Source organism: Papaver somniferum, chromosome 6 (genome assembly GCF_003573695.1).
Source record: "Papaver somniferum cultivar HN1 chromosome 6, ASM357369v1, whole genome shotgun sequence".
Classification (NCBI taxonomy): domain Eukaryota; kingdom Viridiplantae; phylum Streptophyta; class Magnoliopsida; order Ranunculales; family Papaveraceae; genus Papaver; species Papaver somniferum.
In genome coordinates, this window is record NC_039363.1 from 105964576 (window position 1) to 105982715 (window position 18140).

Below are 18140 nucleotides of genomic sequence, written 5' to 3' on the forward strand. Positions count from 1 at the left end.
TATGCTAGGAATGTTAATGTATTTGTATGTTCTTTATTGAGCTGAATTGCCTTAGGATGAATGCTTAACCATTTGGGCTACCTGCTTGTGATCACCTGTGCTGTTAGAAGACAGCTGATACTAGGAGTGGAGCTAGGTATTTGGCCAAGAATTCAATCCACTAGAGAGATTGCCTTAAGCTAAACTAGCTAGAGAAGCTAAATGCCTGTGATTAGTTGTGCTGATTAAAGACAACTGATGCTAGGGGTAATTTGGTTAGGATAGTTAGTAGAATCCTCATTGTAGTCTTTCATGAAAGAACAAGACATACATTGCATCATAATTTCCTTAGCCTAGGGTCAAGTAGTGGAATCAAAAACCTTAGTACCTTCTTTTGAATTCAGATAACTTTAGAAATTTAGAAAACTTTAGCAAATCCTCCAAGTCCCTGTGGACAAACCTCTTTTTACATTCTATCTTCATCAAGACCCTGTATACTTGTAGGTAAAACATAGGTTGTAGTTTTTAGGTCTCATTCCTTGAGCTACCAGGGAGACATATTGATCCTTTGATAGACATGTCTGTGGGAGACAGATTTGTTTATTGTCAAAGACTGCGATTTTGGGTCGTAGCAACTCTTAGTTGTGGATGAGATCAGCTAAGGGAATCAAGTGTGCAGTATCCTGGTGGGATCAGAGACGTAGGGGCATAACTGTACCTTGGATCAGTGGGAGATTGATTGGGGTTGAACTACAGTCCAGTCCGAAGTTATCTCTTGGAGTAGGCTAGTGTCTATAGCGGCTTCATACAGTGTGTGTTCAATCTGGACTAGGTCCCGGGGTTTTTCTGCATTTGCGGTTTCCTCGTTAACAAAATTTCTGGTATCTATGTTATTTCTATTTGTTTATATAATTGAAATAATACAGGTTGTGCGTTTGAATTAATCAATTGGAAATCCGAGCTTTGGTTGTTGATTGATATTGATTGATCCTTGGATATTGGTCTTTGGTACCATCCAAGTTATTCCTTGTATTTGATTAGAACTCACAGTTCTTGCTTTAGTAAATCAAATCAAGAAGAGAGATATAAACTCGTTGATATACTTTTAATTGATTGAGTCTTGTTGATTCTCTTAAAAGTATATTCGAGTTTGTCCATACAGATTGCTAAGAGAAATATTGGGTGGTGTTGTTAGACCCCTGCTTTTTCAATATCAATCACCTCACAATAATCTTAATCGACTAGCGAAACAAGATATCGTGGAATCACAAAGGATGAGACGAAGATGTTTATGACTACTTTTCTATCTTTCCTATCGGAGAAATTAGTCTCAAGCCAATCCTTACGATTGTACTCAAATACGATAGAAACAACAAGATCAGATCACGCAACTATATAGAAGATAGTTGGGTCTGGCTTCACAATCCCAATGAAGTCTTCAAGTCGTTAACCTACAGGGTCTCGATAGAAACCTAAGGTTAAAGGAGAATCAACTCTAGTATACAACTAGTATTACACAGGAGGTGTGGGGATTAGGTTTCCCAGTTGTTAGAGTTCTCCTTTATATAGTCTTCAAATCAGGGTTTCCAATCTAAGTTACCTTGGTAACAAAGCATTCAATATTCACTGTTAGATGAAAAACCTGATTAGATTCAAGTTAATATCTTTCAACCGTTATATCGAACTTATCTTGTTATACACACATGAAATGCACGTTCATTTAGAGAAGTTCCTATGGAGTGAAAAAACTATCAACTTTGTTCATTTTGCTCCTGTTGAAACAATTTCTGAATTATGCGGGAAAAATAATCACAAAAAATAAACAAAACTTTGTTATGGCCGAGTCGCTGACTAGGTCACTTTCTTTAAGACGTCTCGCGGCTCTGCCCAAGATTGTGCAAGCAGTTCTTCAATGGCGCGTCGTCCCCAGGATAAAACAACCGAGATCAATCTCTTACACAATTACTCTTGCACGGTGAGAGGATGTGAAACTTCTACACTTCATTCTTGCTCAGAAACTCTTTTAGAAAAATCAAGGGTGCTCACACACTTTTTTTTCTTTCTAGCCAAAAACATTTTTCCTTAAAACTCAAGAGACATAAAAATGAAAAACTCTCTCTATATAAAAAAAAAGAAAGAAAAATGTTTCAACAACTCTCTAAATTCTTTTCATCAAAATCTTATTTTTAATAGTCAAAGAATTAAATAAGATTAAATTAAATGCATTAATAAGTTGGTAGTTAGCATCATTAACCATTTCAACAAAAAACGATTTTTGACATTAAAAATGAAATTAATTTATTCTTTAAAGGAAGAATAAATGTCACAATAAAACCATTTAAATGAGACACTAATTTATTGGAAATTAATAATGTTTTTAAAACATATATTCCCAACAATCCCCCACTTATATTTTTCAAAACATTGAGCATGAACGTATAGAGATGTGCATAAGCAAAGATGTCTCGCGACTTGAACCTTTAATAGTGTTAATAGGCTCTCTAAATATCTGACCATAGAGTGAACACAAGTATTGAACTCTAGAAGATAAGAAGATCGCTTAACACACACGACTATACTAGTGTAAAGTCTAAAGACAACACATTATGGCCATGTGCTTGTATCCCAGTTTAATGAATGATCTAGAGAACTGCCCATATTCTCATAGAAAGCGGCCACACTTTCACATCCACATAGGTGAGTTTATAAAGAGTACTCATGAAAGTACCCAACTATAAATAGAGATATAAACATCATTAAGAGTTTAAAAGTTAAAAATTAAAAAGGAAACTCAACCTTACTCGCTTCAGGATATCATGTCGTGGGATGAATTCTTCAAAAGCATGATTCTCGCATCTCCATATTACCTATAACTTCGTATAGTCCCTTTGAACCTATTTCTAGGTTGGGTATGCATCACAGATGACTCAATCTCAATGGTCATCAACCTCATCCCTAAGATGTACTCACATCTTCTTATCAATCCTTTCGTCAAAGGACTAATGAAAACTCTTTTCAGACACTATATAATCAATATTCTCATAAAATCAACTCTTATAGTTGTCGTTACGTTTTCAATTAATGCATTAGCCGCGGTACTATCGCATTGGATTGATATGTCTGTTCCTTTATCTATTAGAGGATCGAATCGCTCCATCCCTTAAAGGATTCATCTGAAAGGATGTCCAATCAGCTTCGCAATATCCTTAAAGGATTGCAGTAACTATTTATATAGTGTATTTTTCGGTATAAGGTGTGTTTGAAACACCTCATAACCTTCTCAAAATTTTACCAATTTTCCATACTAGGATTCGTAAATCTGAATATAAAACCCCCACTGCGGAAGTAATATATTAAACCCCCACTACAAAAACAATTTTACATATATATAGTCAGTCACGTAGCAAAGAAACATACTGATTTACCGTACTCATGTCTAGTGCAATCACATACAATTTCAAAAGCATTAGCACTAAAACAAAGAATGAAAGCTTGTTTAGAGTCAGACTATATATATACTTCTATCTCTATTTAAAATTCTATTTTCATTGAAATGAAATAGATCCAAAGAAATAGAAAATTTATTTCAAAAACATATATACACATCTTCAGTCAAGTCAAGAATACATGACACAGTTTGGATAAACTTTGCCTAGCTAAAGAGTGGTCAGGATTGGTCCTTGGCAAACATAAATCTATGGTTGTGGTTGATTCCACGAAAACCTGTTCAGATTTCTTTTGGATATGTTATATCTCAGAGGGTGTTCTTAACAAATGAAAATCAGAAACAAAACGGGGAAAGGGGATGTGGAGAAAATCTTGGAATTTTTCTATTACTCTTTGTAAATCTCAATAAGTTAATTTAGAAACCATGGCTGCATCTGAAACACCCTTTATTTTATCTATCTTGAGTTTTTTGTTCAACCATTTTGTTTGAAAAAAAAATGATTTTATCAGGTTTGTTCTTCTCTTTGTAAGGTTTTTTTTCCAGCCATTTCTCTCTGTGTCATGTAATTAACTCCCGTCCTCTATTTGTACATTTGTTGGTCCAGGGGGAATGAAAGCAACTTTTGATCATAACAACTTCAAAATCTACATGGGTTGTACTGATAAATCTTACGAGGTATCTCCTTTCTTTTGTTTTTTCTTGATTACGTTTTTGTTAGTTGTGAGATTTTTTTTATGTGATACTTGATGATGAGGATGGAAAAAATTGTGTTGGGTATCATTTATTTATTGGGTATTTTGGATATTAGGAGTGCACTTAATCTGTTTGATAAAAGGTTTAAACCAAGGTAAAGAGATGGAGACTGTTGATTGACCAACGGTGCTTCAAACTTGAATTCTGACCTAGCTAATATGACTACATGAACCCTGTTATATGTAGGATCTTGCTACCTTTACGGTCAGTCAGTGATCATAAATTGTGGTTATGCTGGCATTTCAGCCTCTCGCGCTTTAATGTGCCTCCATTCACGTATGAATTGTCTCGATTCATTATTTGGATTGTTGTTCTCAGTGTTTTTTCATGTTGTGTCGCACCATCTTGGGATAAACTTGGTGGTAAGTAGGTAACTACTCACATGGTTTCCTGTTCACGCAGGTGCATTATGGTTTGGTTTTACTTTTCTCTCTCCTGTGTAAGTGACCCTTATGCTTTATAATTGTAAACAATTATTGGATCAATTTTCATTCCGCTTCTGGTTGTGTGTTCGTTGCAGGTTAAGTTGTACAGAAATGATTAGTACACCGAAGGAGTGCACCGCAACTTGTACCGTGTGAGTGGGGTGGTGGGACCCACTCATGCCCCACTCCACATCCCAATATTGAGAAGCATTGCCGGGACCGTCCGATCCCCATGCGGTACATTTCACGGTACATTCCTTCGGTGAGTGTATCACTGCTGTAAGTTGTATATCAATTATTCGAATAAGTGTTACATTATATCAGGTCTGACTCGACAGCATTGTGCCTATGACCAAGGGAGACGGGAGATGTAAATGTTAGATAAATTGACGGTTATGCTTGATCCCATATAATGTAACTGTTATTCTCTCATCAACTGTTAGTGCCCCTCTTCCCAACTAATGAAATGCCATCATTTTCCCTACTCAAATCAAACTATTCCTCTCCCTCCTTGCTGCATGTCTAGGTTTACATGCCCTTCACGCTTCACCTGAATTAGATACATTTATCGATTCTCTCTCCATATTTATTTTTTATGTTTTAGATTTAAGTGAATCAATCGATTGAATATATATATATATATATATGTATTGCCTTATTTTCAATTGATTCTTTTCTGTGAGATCGGAGAGGTAATTGGTTTAAGTTTTTCCCCCTTAGGGAGTGGGTTCTAAAGAACATTCCTGACTTATTCATTTTTTATTTTTGAATTTATGTTTGACATAATCTGTTAGAACGATTGATTCTGTGTCGATGTGGGTATGCAAATTTCATTTGAGTCATGAATATTAATTACTCATTTGAGTTAGTATGAGCCTTTTAGGTTTCACATATATGCATCTCAACCTTATTTGGGTAGTACTTGCACTAGGTTTCACATATATGCATCTCAACCTTATTTGGATACTTCTATACAAGACCACTAGATTTTGGATTATATAACTTTTGGAATTTTTGGATTCATATGAAATATTTGCCCCAAGTTTTATTAACATATTTAAGGTGTTCTTTTGGTGTTGGTTTTTGTAAGATTTAGTTTGAACATTGTGAGTTGCAGAAACTTATGCGTTCGCTGCAATCCTTTTGTGTTTGGATATAAGAAATTTTATTTTAAGAAACAAATCCTATAGATGTTGTATGTTTAGTTTGATCATACTGATTAGGACCAAATAGAATTGATCGTAGAGATCTACCTGAACTTTGACATCCAAAAGGTATATATTCTTGACCCACTCTCATTGAGAATACAGATGGTATTGCAACATGTATTGAGATGCAAAAACATTTTCTTAAATGTATACTAAGTCTGGAAGCTCCAATTCCAGAACAACCACTTTTTATTGCTCCTTCCCAGTATCTATGGTGTGTGCAAGGCAGCGATGGTTTGTAGCATATTATCATACCTTTGTTTCTTTTACTTTAAGCTGCAATATTAATCAAAAGATGTTACATAGGTATCATTAAAATCCAGAAAAACCAAGAGTTGTTAGCCTTACCAGTAAGCATCTTTGCATTGTAGAGGTAAGATTTGATTTCTAACATCAGATGATTTTTTTTTTTTGATAGAGTTGTTCCATTCTTGCACTGTCTATCAAAATGTACATACTCACTTTCTCAAGTTCTTAGGTTGCAAACCTCTGACGAGAATTAAAAGTTTGTTGTTTACTCAATTCATCTACAAACATTAGTATCCATATATGTTGTCATTAACGTTGTTGTTGTGAATGTGTTTACACCATTACTAAGATATCGTCGTTAGAATGAAAAACAAGATAACACCATACATGCAGTGTTGAAATAATAAGTTGTGTATTACAAAATATTCAATTCATGTGTAAAGATTTCGTCTCAGCCCTTTGAACACGTGTTTCACAAAATAGGAACACTTGACATGCATTTTTGTCCATCGTTAAAATTTTACATGCCAAGAATTGGGGTTCGTATGCTTATTGGTTTGTAATTTCTACTCGAGTGTAACCCTGATATAAAACATCCATCTTCCATAATATGCCCATCTGCTCATTTATTATTTAAGTTACACAAAGAGCTTTTGATATCTTGAAATTCGGCTATATAAACCTCTGGATTATCTTTCACGTTGCATCTACTCCTTAAGTAAGCGCGTCCTTCGTTTACAATCTAAGCATCTGTTCTTGGTTTTATCTTGGTTGTTCACATAGTTCCAGGTATATTTAGGTGTCCCTATTGATCGGCCTTGACATTTTTATTCTATCAAGCATATGGTGTGGTATTTATCCATTTTTCCATGCTCATGCAGATGCTTCGAGTGGGTTTCCAGATTCACTGCAATCCCTCCAAAAGGCTTTCAGGGCTGCTGGCATCACCTACAAGACCTTGGACCAGCTTCCCGAATTGGTGAAGGGTATCCATGGAAAACTCAAATATGGATATTTAGAAAATGGAATGAAGTGGATTTCATGGGAAACAATTATATCACCATCTTGGATATTCTGTTTCTCGACGAAAATGTGAGTTTTTCCTCAATCCTATTATTAAAATTGGGTGGCACCATTTATTTACATTCCTAAAATAATGTAACAATAGGTTGTCAATGGGGTGGAAATTCAAGGCTCACTAGCATCAGTGTGGTGAAGTTACCTAACACAGAACGCACCACCTCCATCTGATTTGTGAAACATTCAAGCGTGAAAATGTCTCTCATTATGATGATGATCAAGATCAGCCCAACAAAATGAAATCCCTGCAAAAAAGTTGGTGACGACACATCCATGTATGTCTTTGGTTAAGTATGATTCATCTGTAGTAATTTATCTTTAGTGATACGGAAACCACAATACAGATGTGAACTGCTAGAACTTTGAAGCAGGATCCTATATTATGTTATCCCTTTTCAACCATTTATCTATTACTGGATTTATGGCTTTGTGCTCTATAAATTCGTACCAAGATTTTTTTAATATTTTGTTCAGATGTTTGTTTAAATTCAAGTAACCTTTTACAGTATGACTGCAAAATTGTTCAATTTGGTTAGTACCATTGTTACACTCACATTACATCACTACACGTAAATCATGGATAAGTTTGGTGTAAACTCAAAAACTAGCGGCCTCTGTTGTTGATGAAGATATGTGTTAATAGTATGAATGCACAATTAGTGGGCAACCGTATTATGCCCGTGCCATTATGGCACGGGTTAAGTCCAAGTCTTTCATATGAAATGGTAAACTAATCATGTTCTCAATTTCATTTTCATCCTATAAGTTACAACAAAAATTCATCAAATCACTTATGCTTACAATACAAAGAGTATTGTGCATTTCACTTTCATTAATTCTGAAATCATTCGAATGAATCAAGTAAACAATTTTTTTTTATTGTTTTAAAGTTGATTTCAGAATATAAATGATAACTTATCCAACTTATATGATTCTTTTATTGTAGAAACTACACAGTTTTCCATGCTTGCTTTACATAGATTCTCATCTTTAACTTACACAAAAGTATATATTTCTACTTATGACTATAACAAATCATACATCGTAGAAACAACATCAACAAAACAAGCATGTAAGTTATTTAGCGACATGAATGCAAGAGTCAACAATTTTCCGTTTGCTTGTCTAAAAATAATAGGCTCATAAAACCTTTTTTCCAAAGATTTAATTTTTTTTGAAGAACAAAGTTACTCTCTATAGAAGTTATTTTATAAAATATAAGAAACAAAATATTCATGACTAAAATTTAATCTCACCATATATATATGCTTTTCTAGGTTCATTTTAGTGAATTACTTGTCACATTCATTTTTCTAGTCCCTCTAATTTGAATCAAAGTTGGTAAAAACATAGGGTATGGAACCCCCACTATTTTTTTAACTCAAACAAGAATTTCAAAACAATATCCAAAGATCCCATGTGAAAAAATAATGAACCAATGATCTAAACCCAAAATGTTTTGCACAATATAGAGAATAAAAATTCAAACAATTTTCGTGAAAGCAACATTACCTAATTCACTACTCAATAATCATATTTGATAACAAGACAAGTTACTCGAAGCATCTTTATAAAATTCTCAAATATTTTATTTCATCCAATATCATTGCAAGTTGCGTAAGATTTGAAAATGTACATGCTTTTATGAGTTAGGTAAGGTTACATACATGTTACTCAAAGAATTCACCAAGTTTATAAGAAAATATAACATGCTCATATTCATCACTAACTCATTGGTTTCTAAAAGCATACAAAAACTCATATTTCAAATATTCAAAATCCAATTCATGTTATGATAAATTTTTAATATTATATTCAAACATTTTATCCATAACCTATCACTTGTAGTAGTGCAGTGATCAAGCTCAACAAATTTCTAATCTCAATCTTGTTAATAACAAGATAGGCGGAAACCAGAATTATTTCTCATTTCGGAAGTATGAACATCTTTAACAAGATTATTCTACCCAAAGTAAACTTTGAGATTGTACCAATACCAAAAATCCTAGTGATGTGAGTATATCTCAACACCACTTTCTTTAAAATGATTTGGTTCAACTTTTGAACTATAGGTCCATAACCTATCAAAACAAACATGGTGTAAAACACCAATATATACCAACCTCTCACTGTATCCATAATTCACATTAACTTAGCTTGAAAGGCGTTGTTAATAACATTTTATATCCTTGCAATGCCATGCAAGAATAGAAAATAACTTCATAAACAATAGTATGTTCATTTCTTGGTGAGAGTTGATATTCACATTTGTTTTGACTAGGTTTCTAATTCTTTCGGTTTTGGTTTCACATCAAATTCTATCTCATAAGTTCCAAACTTATATGAGTCACATGTTTATTGTCATACACAATAATTCTCAATATCATGTTTCCCAAAATTTTATTCTGAGATTGAACAGTCAATTTATTCAATTTAGAATGCCATTATTTGATCACTATAATAACTATAAATAATTCGTCAACCATACCTCAATTGCTTTGAAAGCTCAATTGGTTATAAACCATTGTCCACTCTTTGCACAACAACAAAGAAATCAGCAACCCCATTGCTCTACACATCGATTAATCTTCCGCAATTTTTATTTCATTGGAAAATAGAAACTTGCTCAAGTAGGTGAATTCTCATGCACCTGTCACAATCATTCACATGTGAGCATTCGAAACCAAAAATAAGTAAGGTATGCACTTACATAATTACTTAAAAATCAATTAAATTATAGTACTCCAAGTTTCTCTTAAATTTCAAACAAAGATTTAAAGTTCTATAGTTATAACATCATATATTTATAACTCTCTATCAAGCATTTTATCAAACATATGTGGTGCACTAGTTTGATTGCTAACAATAATCTTATTTTTCATTACCAAAACAAGAGTATGAAGTACTAGAATCAAAACATGACTTTTAATGTAATTTCTTGCATCTCTAATCTCTAATCTCAAGTATCATGTCTCCTATTTTGGACACACATACACAACAATTTCGAAATCACCACATCTCTGAAACTAAAAATCCAAATAGGAAATTTCAAAATGGATTTTGAAGATAAGTTCATGATTTACAAGTTTCATCTTACACATAAACCCAAAATATCAACATAAAGATCAGAAAACCGAAATTAATCAGGATTAAATTTCAACCCGTCAGAAATTTTCAGCAACGTTATGAAGTTTTGTAAAATACTCTAAAAATACTTTTCAGACTCCAAAAAATCTGAAATCGACATGGATGATCCTCATGATGTCTAGTATATCAAGTAAAAATTTCTAGACCCAATTCGTTATAGTTAAAGAGATTCACATAAAATTCAACAACATGTTAAAAAACATTCGTTTATCATCAACAATATTTTCTTATGTTAAAAAAAATTCATAAAGAAAAATCATAACCATGTTAATATCCTACTTCATCAATATTAGACGAAAAATTAATTTTAGGTATAAAGTAACCTAAAATCTCAAGCATCATATTCAATCGGTAAAGAAAAATTATACAAATTATAATTCTATAAAACGAAATAAAACAATGATACTTATCGCGTTTGAACAATCGTTTCTTTCGATTCGTGTGGCAGAATAAACCGTCTTAAAATTGTTGGAACAATTTATGAATTATTCCGGAAAAATAATCACAAAAAACGAACAAAACTTTGTTATGGCCGAGTCGCTGACTAGGTCGCTTTCTTTAAGACGTTTCGCGGCTCTCCCCAAGATTATGCAAGCAGTTCTTCAATGGTGCGTCGTCTCCAGGATAAAACAGCCAAGATCAATCTCTTACACAATCACTCTTGCACGGTGAGAGGATGTGAAACTTCTACACTTCATTCTTGCTCAGAAACTCTTTTAGAAAAATCAAGGATGCTCACACACTTGTTTTTCTTTCTAGCCAAAACATTTTTCCTTAAAACTCAAGAGACATAAAAATGAAAAACTCTCTCTATATAAAAAAAAAAAAGAAGGTTTCAACAACTCTCTAAATTCTTTTCATCAAAATCTTATTTTTAATAGTCAAAGAATGAAATAAGATTAAATGAAATGCATTAATAAGTTGGTAATTAGCAGCATTAACCAATTCAACAAAAAACGATTTTTGAAATAAAAAATGAAATTAATTTATTCTTTAAAGGAAGAATAAATGTCACAATAAAACCATTTAAATGAGACACTAACTTATTGGAAATTAATAATATTTTTAAAACATATATTCCCAATAACTCCCATTATGGACTCAACAAACATGAAAAATGAATTTTCAAACTAACAAATTTGTTGGTTTGTTCATTGAGTAGGATGATGTAACACGCGCTTAATGATAGGTCGGGCGATCGTACAACAGACGCAGAGTTGTAGGGAAGATCGCTGGAGTTGGAGGGAAGATCGCTGGAGTTGGAAGGAAGATTGCCCAGTGCTTTTCTCTCTCCCAAACCCGGTTATTATATTTAGGGTTTATTTTTTATTATTATATAAATAATCTGTGGGACCCAACTCTTGTTAGTTTATATAAATAAAATCATTCGTGGGACCCAACTCTTATTAGTTTATATAAATAAAATCATTAGTGGGACCCAACTCTTATTAATAAAATCACTAGTAGGACCCTAAAACATCATATTTGTTCATTTTACCTTGTTACCCATAGTGGAGAATGCAGTTTGTTCATCCACGTGGCTCAACAAAACAATAAGTTTGTTGATTGCCATAGGAATTGCCCTTAGGTTTGTGTAACCGTACCTAAACGTGTACAAGCCGTTGGTTCAACAGTAGTTAACCATAGGTTAGCCACATGAACACTTTCATATCAACCTTATTCTTCTTTACCACAACTAGTTCAAATGACTAATGAACTAGTTAGAGAATTGTTGAATTGCTTAGATATCATAGAAGTATACAATACACAATCGAAACGAAAACAGTCTTGATTTACTCGAATCGATTAATGAACATTATAGCCACGGTTTGAAAAGATTGCATTCCTTAATATATAAATGTCTTAGTTCACGAATTAAACTGTTTTTAGAAAATAACCCACTTAAGTACGCATACTTGTACGTATACTTAAGTACCCGGAATAAGTTTGTTTTCAGTTCACAAACTCCAGCAGAAATTCACGGGATGTGAACTTCCGGAAGTGCGCGTACTGGTACGCGGACTTTAGTTCCAGTTATCCTGAGCAACAAAGTACGCATACTTTGGTTCAAGGATTTTGGACTTATACAAGTATAAGGTATCACACAATGCTTATATTCAATCATGGTTATATATTCTAAACTCTCATTTCAACCACTGAAACATTCTTAGAGGATGTTATATAGTTGTTGTTCACAAACTATTTTTCGTCAAAGCGATTTTCAGGTAATTGAAACAAATATGACTTTCGTCACTAGTAAAGATGAACTTGGCCAAAGCGAAAGCTTACCAACACATATTTCGAGAAATAGATAAGCGAGATAAACTCAGCTCGAAATAGTACATGTGTATAATCATAGTCTATATAGCAATACGACTTTTGTCTCAAGATAGGAGATAGAGTAGACTTTTGAGTGATAGATAAGTTCAAGTCTCCACATACCTTTTTGTCGATGAATTTCCACCAGTTCCTTGATTACTTATTCGTCTTTGCATGATGAATGTCGTGGAGTCTAGATATCAACTACACTTTCTATCCTAGTCCGAGACTTAGCTATGAGTAGAGTAGAAATCAAGACTTATAGTTTTGGCAACTAAACTTGACAACAAGCTTGAGATAGCAACGCTTGCGAGTTCGACCGAGCAATGCTCTAACAGGCATAATAACAGAACAAATTACTTTTTGAAAATCCATGTACTTATAAAATATATCGTAATGTAAAAAATCTTAACCCCTAATAATATTATTTATTTGATCAAAATAAGAAATTAACAGACTATGCATTTTACATATGAAAGAAAAAAAATCAAGTTCATGATAAATATATTTCCCATTCTTTAATGTAAAGTGAAAAAAATGTATGAAAAACATAAAATACCTCAAAATCTTCAATTTTAAAGTCACCTTGTTGATCTCAAATAAAGTAAAGTTGAATAGTCTTATCGTCTCTTGCATTTAGTAAAATATATTTCTCTTCTTTGATACAGTGTAACATATCTTCTCTTCTTTGATACTATATTACATATCCATCAATTTCGTAAAAGAGAAACTAAAATTTGAAATACAAAACATGTTTGCTAACTGTGTATAAGAAAAAACTGTGTCTAAGACGTGGTCAAAGTAGTCCCACGACTCTCACGTAATTAGAATCCTAAAAAAACTTCAAGAAATATTTTTTCCGTATCTATTTTATGTAATCAAATAATTTAGGGGTGGCTAAAGTATCACGATTAAACCATTTCACCTGTAACTAAGGAAGAATTTCAAAATTTAAGGGGTGGCGGGAGCCACCTCTAGTATACACATAGCTCTGTCCTTGAGACTGAGAGTCAATGGATGAATATATATCATCAGTGACTCTTCTTGTTTAGGCGTTTTACTTGATCCTCACATGTACTAAGTGATCATTGATCAACAATAACTTCATGCTAATAATCATGATGATGATGTGAGAATTTTCCTTGTTGGTTTCCCAAGATGAAATAACACTAGTAATAATGCTTTTATTACAGGTGATTGATAATAAATGATTTTTTTTCTTTTCTGATCAGAGATAATAGATGATATTGGCTTTGATTGATAATAAATGATTTTTTTTCTTTTCTGATCAGAGATAATAGATGATATTGTCTTTGATTAACCATGCGGTACAAAGATTTGGGTGATTGATATAATTCTGGTAGTTTTTGTTTTTTGGTGATAATATAAAATTGTAAACATAAATACATGATAATTCTGGATTCTAATAATTTTGTTTGTGGTTGCAAGAATTATTAGCTTCAAATTTTATTTACATGTTATTCATTTTGTAAATTTTTTTTATCAATATATAAGAATCTCAATCATAAAGTAAAGACCTTTTTTTTTTTCCGGAAAAGAGGCAAGCCTCAACTATTCATTAATATCTCCAATACAAAATCGGGACAAATACAAGAGCTGTTACAGATCGAACATATTAACAGAATACCGTACATCAATATTACAACATCTTTCGGACTCCACAAATTCTGATTATAGGATTCCATCTATAGTAACTCTAACATTCCATAACTCCAAGGGCAGGGTAATTATAGGAATGGTTAAATAGCCTTAAATATTTTGTTTGAAACAAAAAAAAAACTATGCAAATTGTATAGTAGGGATCATCAAATAATCAAACCATTTCTCAGGGTTTTTCAACAACTTGTGATTAACTAAATTATTATTTTTTTCAATCAAAGGGAATTGTATTAAGAAGACACAAGTCGTGTGCAGGTGAACAAAACTTAAGGAGGGAAAAACAACCCTAACAAAAGTGAAAGAACAAAGAAAAAACTAATAGTAAAGAAGTTCCAAGAACAAACAAAGAGCATCAGATGGGAAGCTTTTGACATACCTTGAGAACCAAAGGACTATTGTAGCTTGCGAACTAAAGTAAAAGCGCTACCGACATTAAGGAGGACTTTCATCGACCTCTTCCAGGGTTAAACTCTTCTGATTTCTTAACGATTTACCTTTGAAGAGGGAAAGCTTAACCCCATTATAGAACCAAATTTCATGATCTTACCCATTAAAATATTATTATAAGTAGTAAGAGATTTAGAAGATCATTTCTTTAACTTACTAAGATTAGTAAGATATTTAGAAGAATTTTTTTTTTCGTGCTTAACGACCCCTTGGGAAAGAAATCCTTCACTTTAGGCTTTATGATCACATTGGTGTTGACTCCTTGAACAGGCTCAGACACAGCTGGTTTATTGATTATAATAGAGATTTAATGGATCGGTTAACTAAACTAAACTAACTAAGTTAAGCAACATAGATTTAATGGATCGGTCTGAATCGATGAGAAAATATCTGAATCGATGTCTTTGTGTCTGATGTTACTGCTGGTATCTTGGTTTCTGGTGTCTTGGTATCTGTTATCTTGGTCTATGATGAGGATGCTTCCATTCTTGCGGTGATTCGATCTGTTTCTGGAGATCTTGGTTCAGTTGCTAGAGATCTTGTTGTTGATGATGATAACACTAGTTATGTGGTTCTGAAAACTAAAACATATTTGCAACACTTCAGCTTCAAAACAAAAATCATGAAACCCATGACAAAGAATATGAAGAAACCCAATAAAATTCCACAACAACAATAAAAGATAAACTACAATACCATCTGATTAAAGCAAAAACAAATAACGAGAGGAATATCAGAAGATCAAATTCCTAAACAACTAGAAATTATTCTATAGACTACTAGATCTATTATAAAAAAGCTAAAAAATTGAAGGAAAAAAAAAGCTAAACATAAACTAAAGCAAGTAAGGAAAGAGAGGAGAAGATTTATGTGATGATTTGGAGAAGATCTTCTCCGATCTGCTCTCATGAGAGCCGGAGCCACGATGATTTTAGGTTTTGTTGGTTTCCATTATCCTATGGAAAATAGAGGTACATGAATGAGCATCATGGGATGATTATAAAGTAAATACCAATCGCCAGATTGTAAGGACTTTGTACCTTATACTTTTCTAATTTATATCTTAATTCCTGAATCTATTTTGAAAAGTCGTACTAGAGTTTAAATTGAATCCCAACTCTCGTAGTTGAGTGACGGCTTAAAAAATAATAACTTCTCGTATCTTTTCCTTTTAAAGATTATAAGACCTTAACAAATTTATTTCATGACTTTTAATTATAACTACAAAAAAGGAATTATAAGAAACTAACCATCGTACTACGAAGTGAAATAGGAAATTGAACCCTTTTGAAGCTAACAAGTAAAGTATGATCATGACAATAACTATTAAAATCTAGCAAATTTCGTTACCACAATGGTTGCTCATTGCTAGATTATAGCAAAAAAAAAAAGAAAAAAAAAAGACTTAGTGCATCATAGATTCATAATACTTACCCTAACAATATAATTGAACATGTTATATGACAGCAACCAAAACTTTAAGTATGGTCATGAGTCATGACTTATGACTCCATACTCCATGGAAAGAATATGTGGAGTAGTAATGTACTTCACTACTTTTTTTTTTCTTTTTTTATTTATTTAAGCAAAGGCCTTCAACAAGGCTAATGGTCCTCCTCAACTGTTGGAAGAATCCAAACAGGGGGTTTAAACCAGTACATGGTAGAATTGTTTTGTTTAGCCCACAGAGCAAGCTCATAAGCTACATAATTATAAACTCTAGGTTGAAAACTAAAAATAAAAGCAGATAACTTAGTAGAGAAAAATAGAATGTCATTAAAGATAGCATCCGTCCTTGTGTCTCCATCGAAATTCCCATCTGAAAATTGGTCGATGAAAGCTTTCACATCACTTTCTATGATGATGTGAGATAGGTGTTGTTCCACAGCTTTCTTTAGGACTGCCCAGATGGCTCTTACTTCAGCTTCTTCAGCAGAGTGAACATTAAAAACTAAGGAAGCACAAAAGGTTGCTTTTTTTGTGAAGTCTCGCATCACATACCCTGCATTATTTTATCCAGAGACAATATCAAAGGCACCATCAATATTACATTTAATCCAACCAAAAGAGGGGGGCATCCATTTATCATAAATACTGACATGCATGGTAGTGGGGATAGTCAGACTAGGATTCCTAGACTTCCTAGTGAGAAGCATAGCTCTAGCTAAGACAGCAGTGAAGTTCTCCTTAATTCCTTGGAAAATGAGGTTGTTTCTACTTGTCCAGAGAGACCATAGGATATCCACAAAAAGACATTGATCATCCTCAGGCAGTTTAGACTGAGTATCAATTAACCAGAAGAGAAGCCAGTCAGTAAAAGAATTGTCCTGAAAAAATTGAGTGTTGATATTGAAGTCAGAAATGAACCAGACCTTACTAGCAAAGGGGCAAGTGACCAAACAATGCATAATAGTTTCCTGAGGATCCAGAACACCTAGGAAAATCCACACTATGCATAGGCATTCTAGTGTGAAGGACAGTTCTGGAGGGAAAAATATTTCTAGCTGCTCTCCAAAGAAACACATGAATTCTATAGGGTACTCTAACTTTCCAAATACATCTCCAAAGATTTTTGCAAGGGGAAGGCCTAAGGCCTCTGAGCCCCAAATAGGCAGATTTAGAAGAAAAGTTGCCATTCTTTAAAAGATCCCAAGCCCTCCTGTCAGGTGTGCAAAGCTGGCTTAAGGGAATGAAGATAATCTTCTCGACTGAAGCATTATCAAAATGGGTGTTACGTCTAGACACATCCCAACTTCTAGTTTGGGTATCAATAAAATAATCAACTTTGATACTAGGATCAGGAGGGACAAGAGGGTTGGGTGTGGCAGAACCCAAAGAAGGGATCCATTTATCATACCATGGGTCAATGAATTGACCATCCCCAACAATCCAAGAAATAAAGGGTTTTATAAGTTCCCTGATAACATGCAGACACTTCCAAGTCCAAGAGCAATTGGCAGTGCATTTAGCAATTAAAAAATCAGTTTTAGGGAAATATTTAGCCTTAAGAACAGTGGCCAATAAGCAATTAGGATTTTATAAGATTCTCCGGGCATTCCTAGCAAACATATCTAGGTTGTTTAACTCAGCCTTTCTGAACCCCATACCACCTTCAGCTTTGGGGGAGCATAAGATATCCCAACCAAGGAGGTGCATCCTTAGGATCTAAAGTTTCACCCCACCAGAACTTGCAGAGGTGAGAATCCATTTGTTTACAGAGGTGTTTAGGAATAAGAAAGGCTCTCATTTAAAAAAGAGGAATAGCTTGGCCAATGTGCTTGATCAGAGTAGTTCTGGCAGCTTGAGATAATAGCTTATGAAGCCAGATAGAAATCCTGGCATCAATAGCTTGGAGAATACCCATATGGGTCTGGATTTTAGAGGCTTGGAAAACAGTGGGAGTTC

General features: G+C 33.6%; 2 protein-coding genes across 2 annotated transcripts; one reads left to right on the forward strand and one right to left on the reverse strand.

The window, feature by feature from the left end:
* Positions 1 to 3732: 3732 nt before the first annotated feature.
* LOC113288738 lies at positions 3733 to 7621 on the forward strand. The gene is made up of 5 exons (XM_026537859.1): positions 3733 to 3936; positions 4032 to 4102; positions 4583 to 4619; positions 6944 to 7154; positions 7231 to 7621. The coding sequence occupies exons 1-5, from the start codon at positions 3924 to 3926 to the stop codon at positions 7262 to 7264; spliced, it is 366 nt and encodes a 121-aa protein (XP_026393644.1). The 5' UTR covers positions 3733 to 3923; the 3' UTR covers positions 7265 to 7621.
* Positions 7622 to 16339: 8718 nt separating this feature from the next.
* LOC113291254 lies at positions 16340 to 17371 on the reverse strand. The gene is made up of 2 exons (XM_026540807.1): positions 16831 to 17371; positions 16340 to 16737 (listed from the first exon to the last, which is right to left on the reverse strand). Exons 1-2 carry the CDS (start codon positions 17369 to 17371, stop codon positions 16340 to 16342), a joined length of 939 nt encoding a protein of 312 aa, XP_026396592.1.
* Positions 17372 to 18140: the final 769 nt, after the last annotated feature.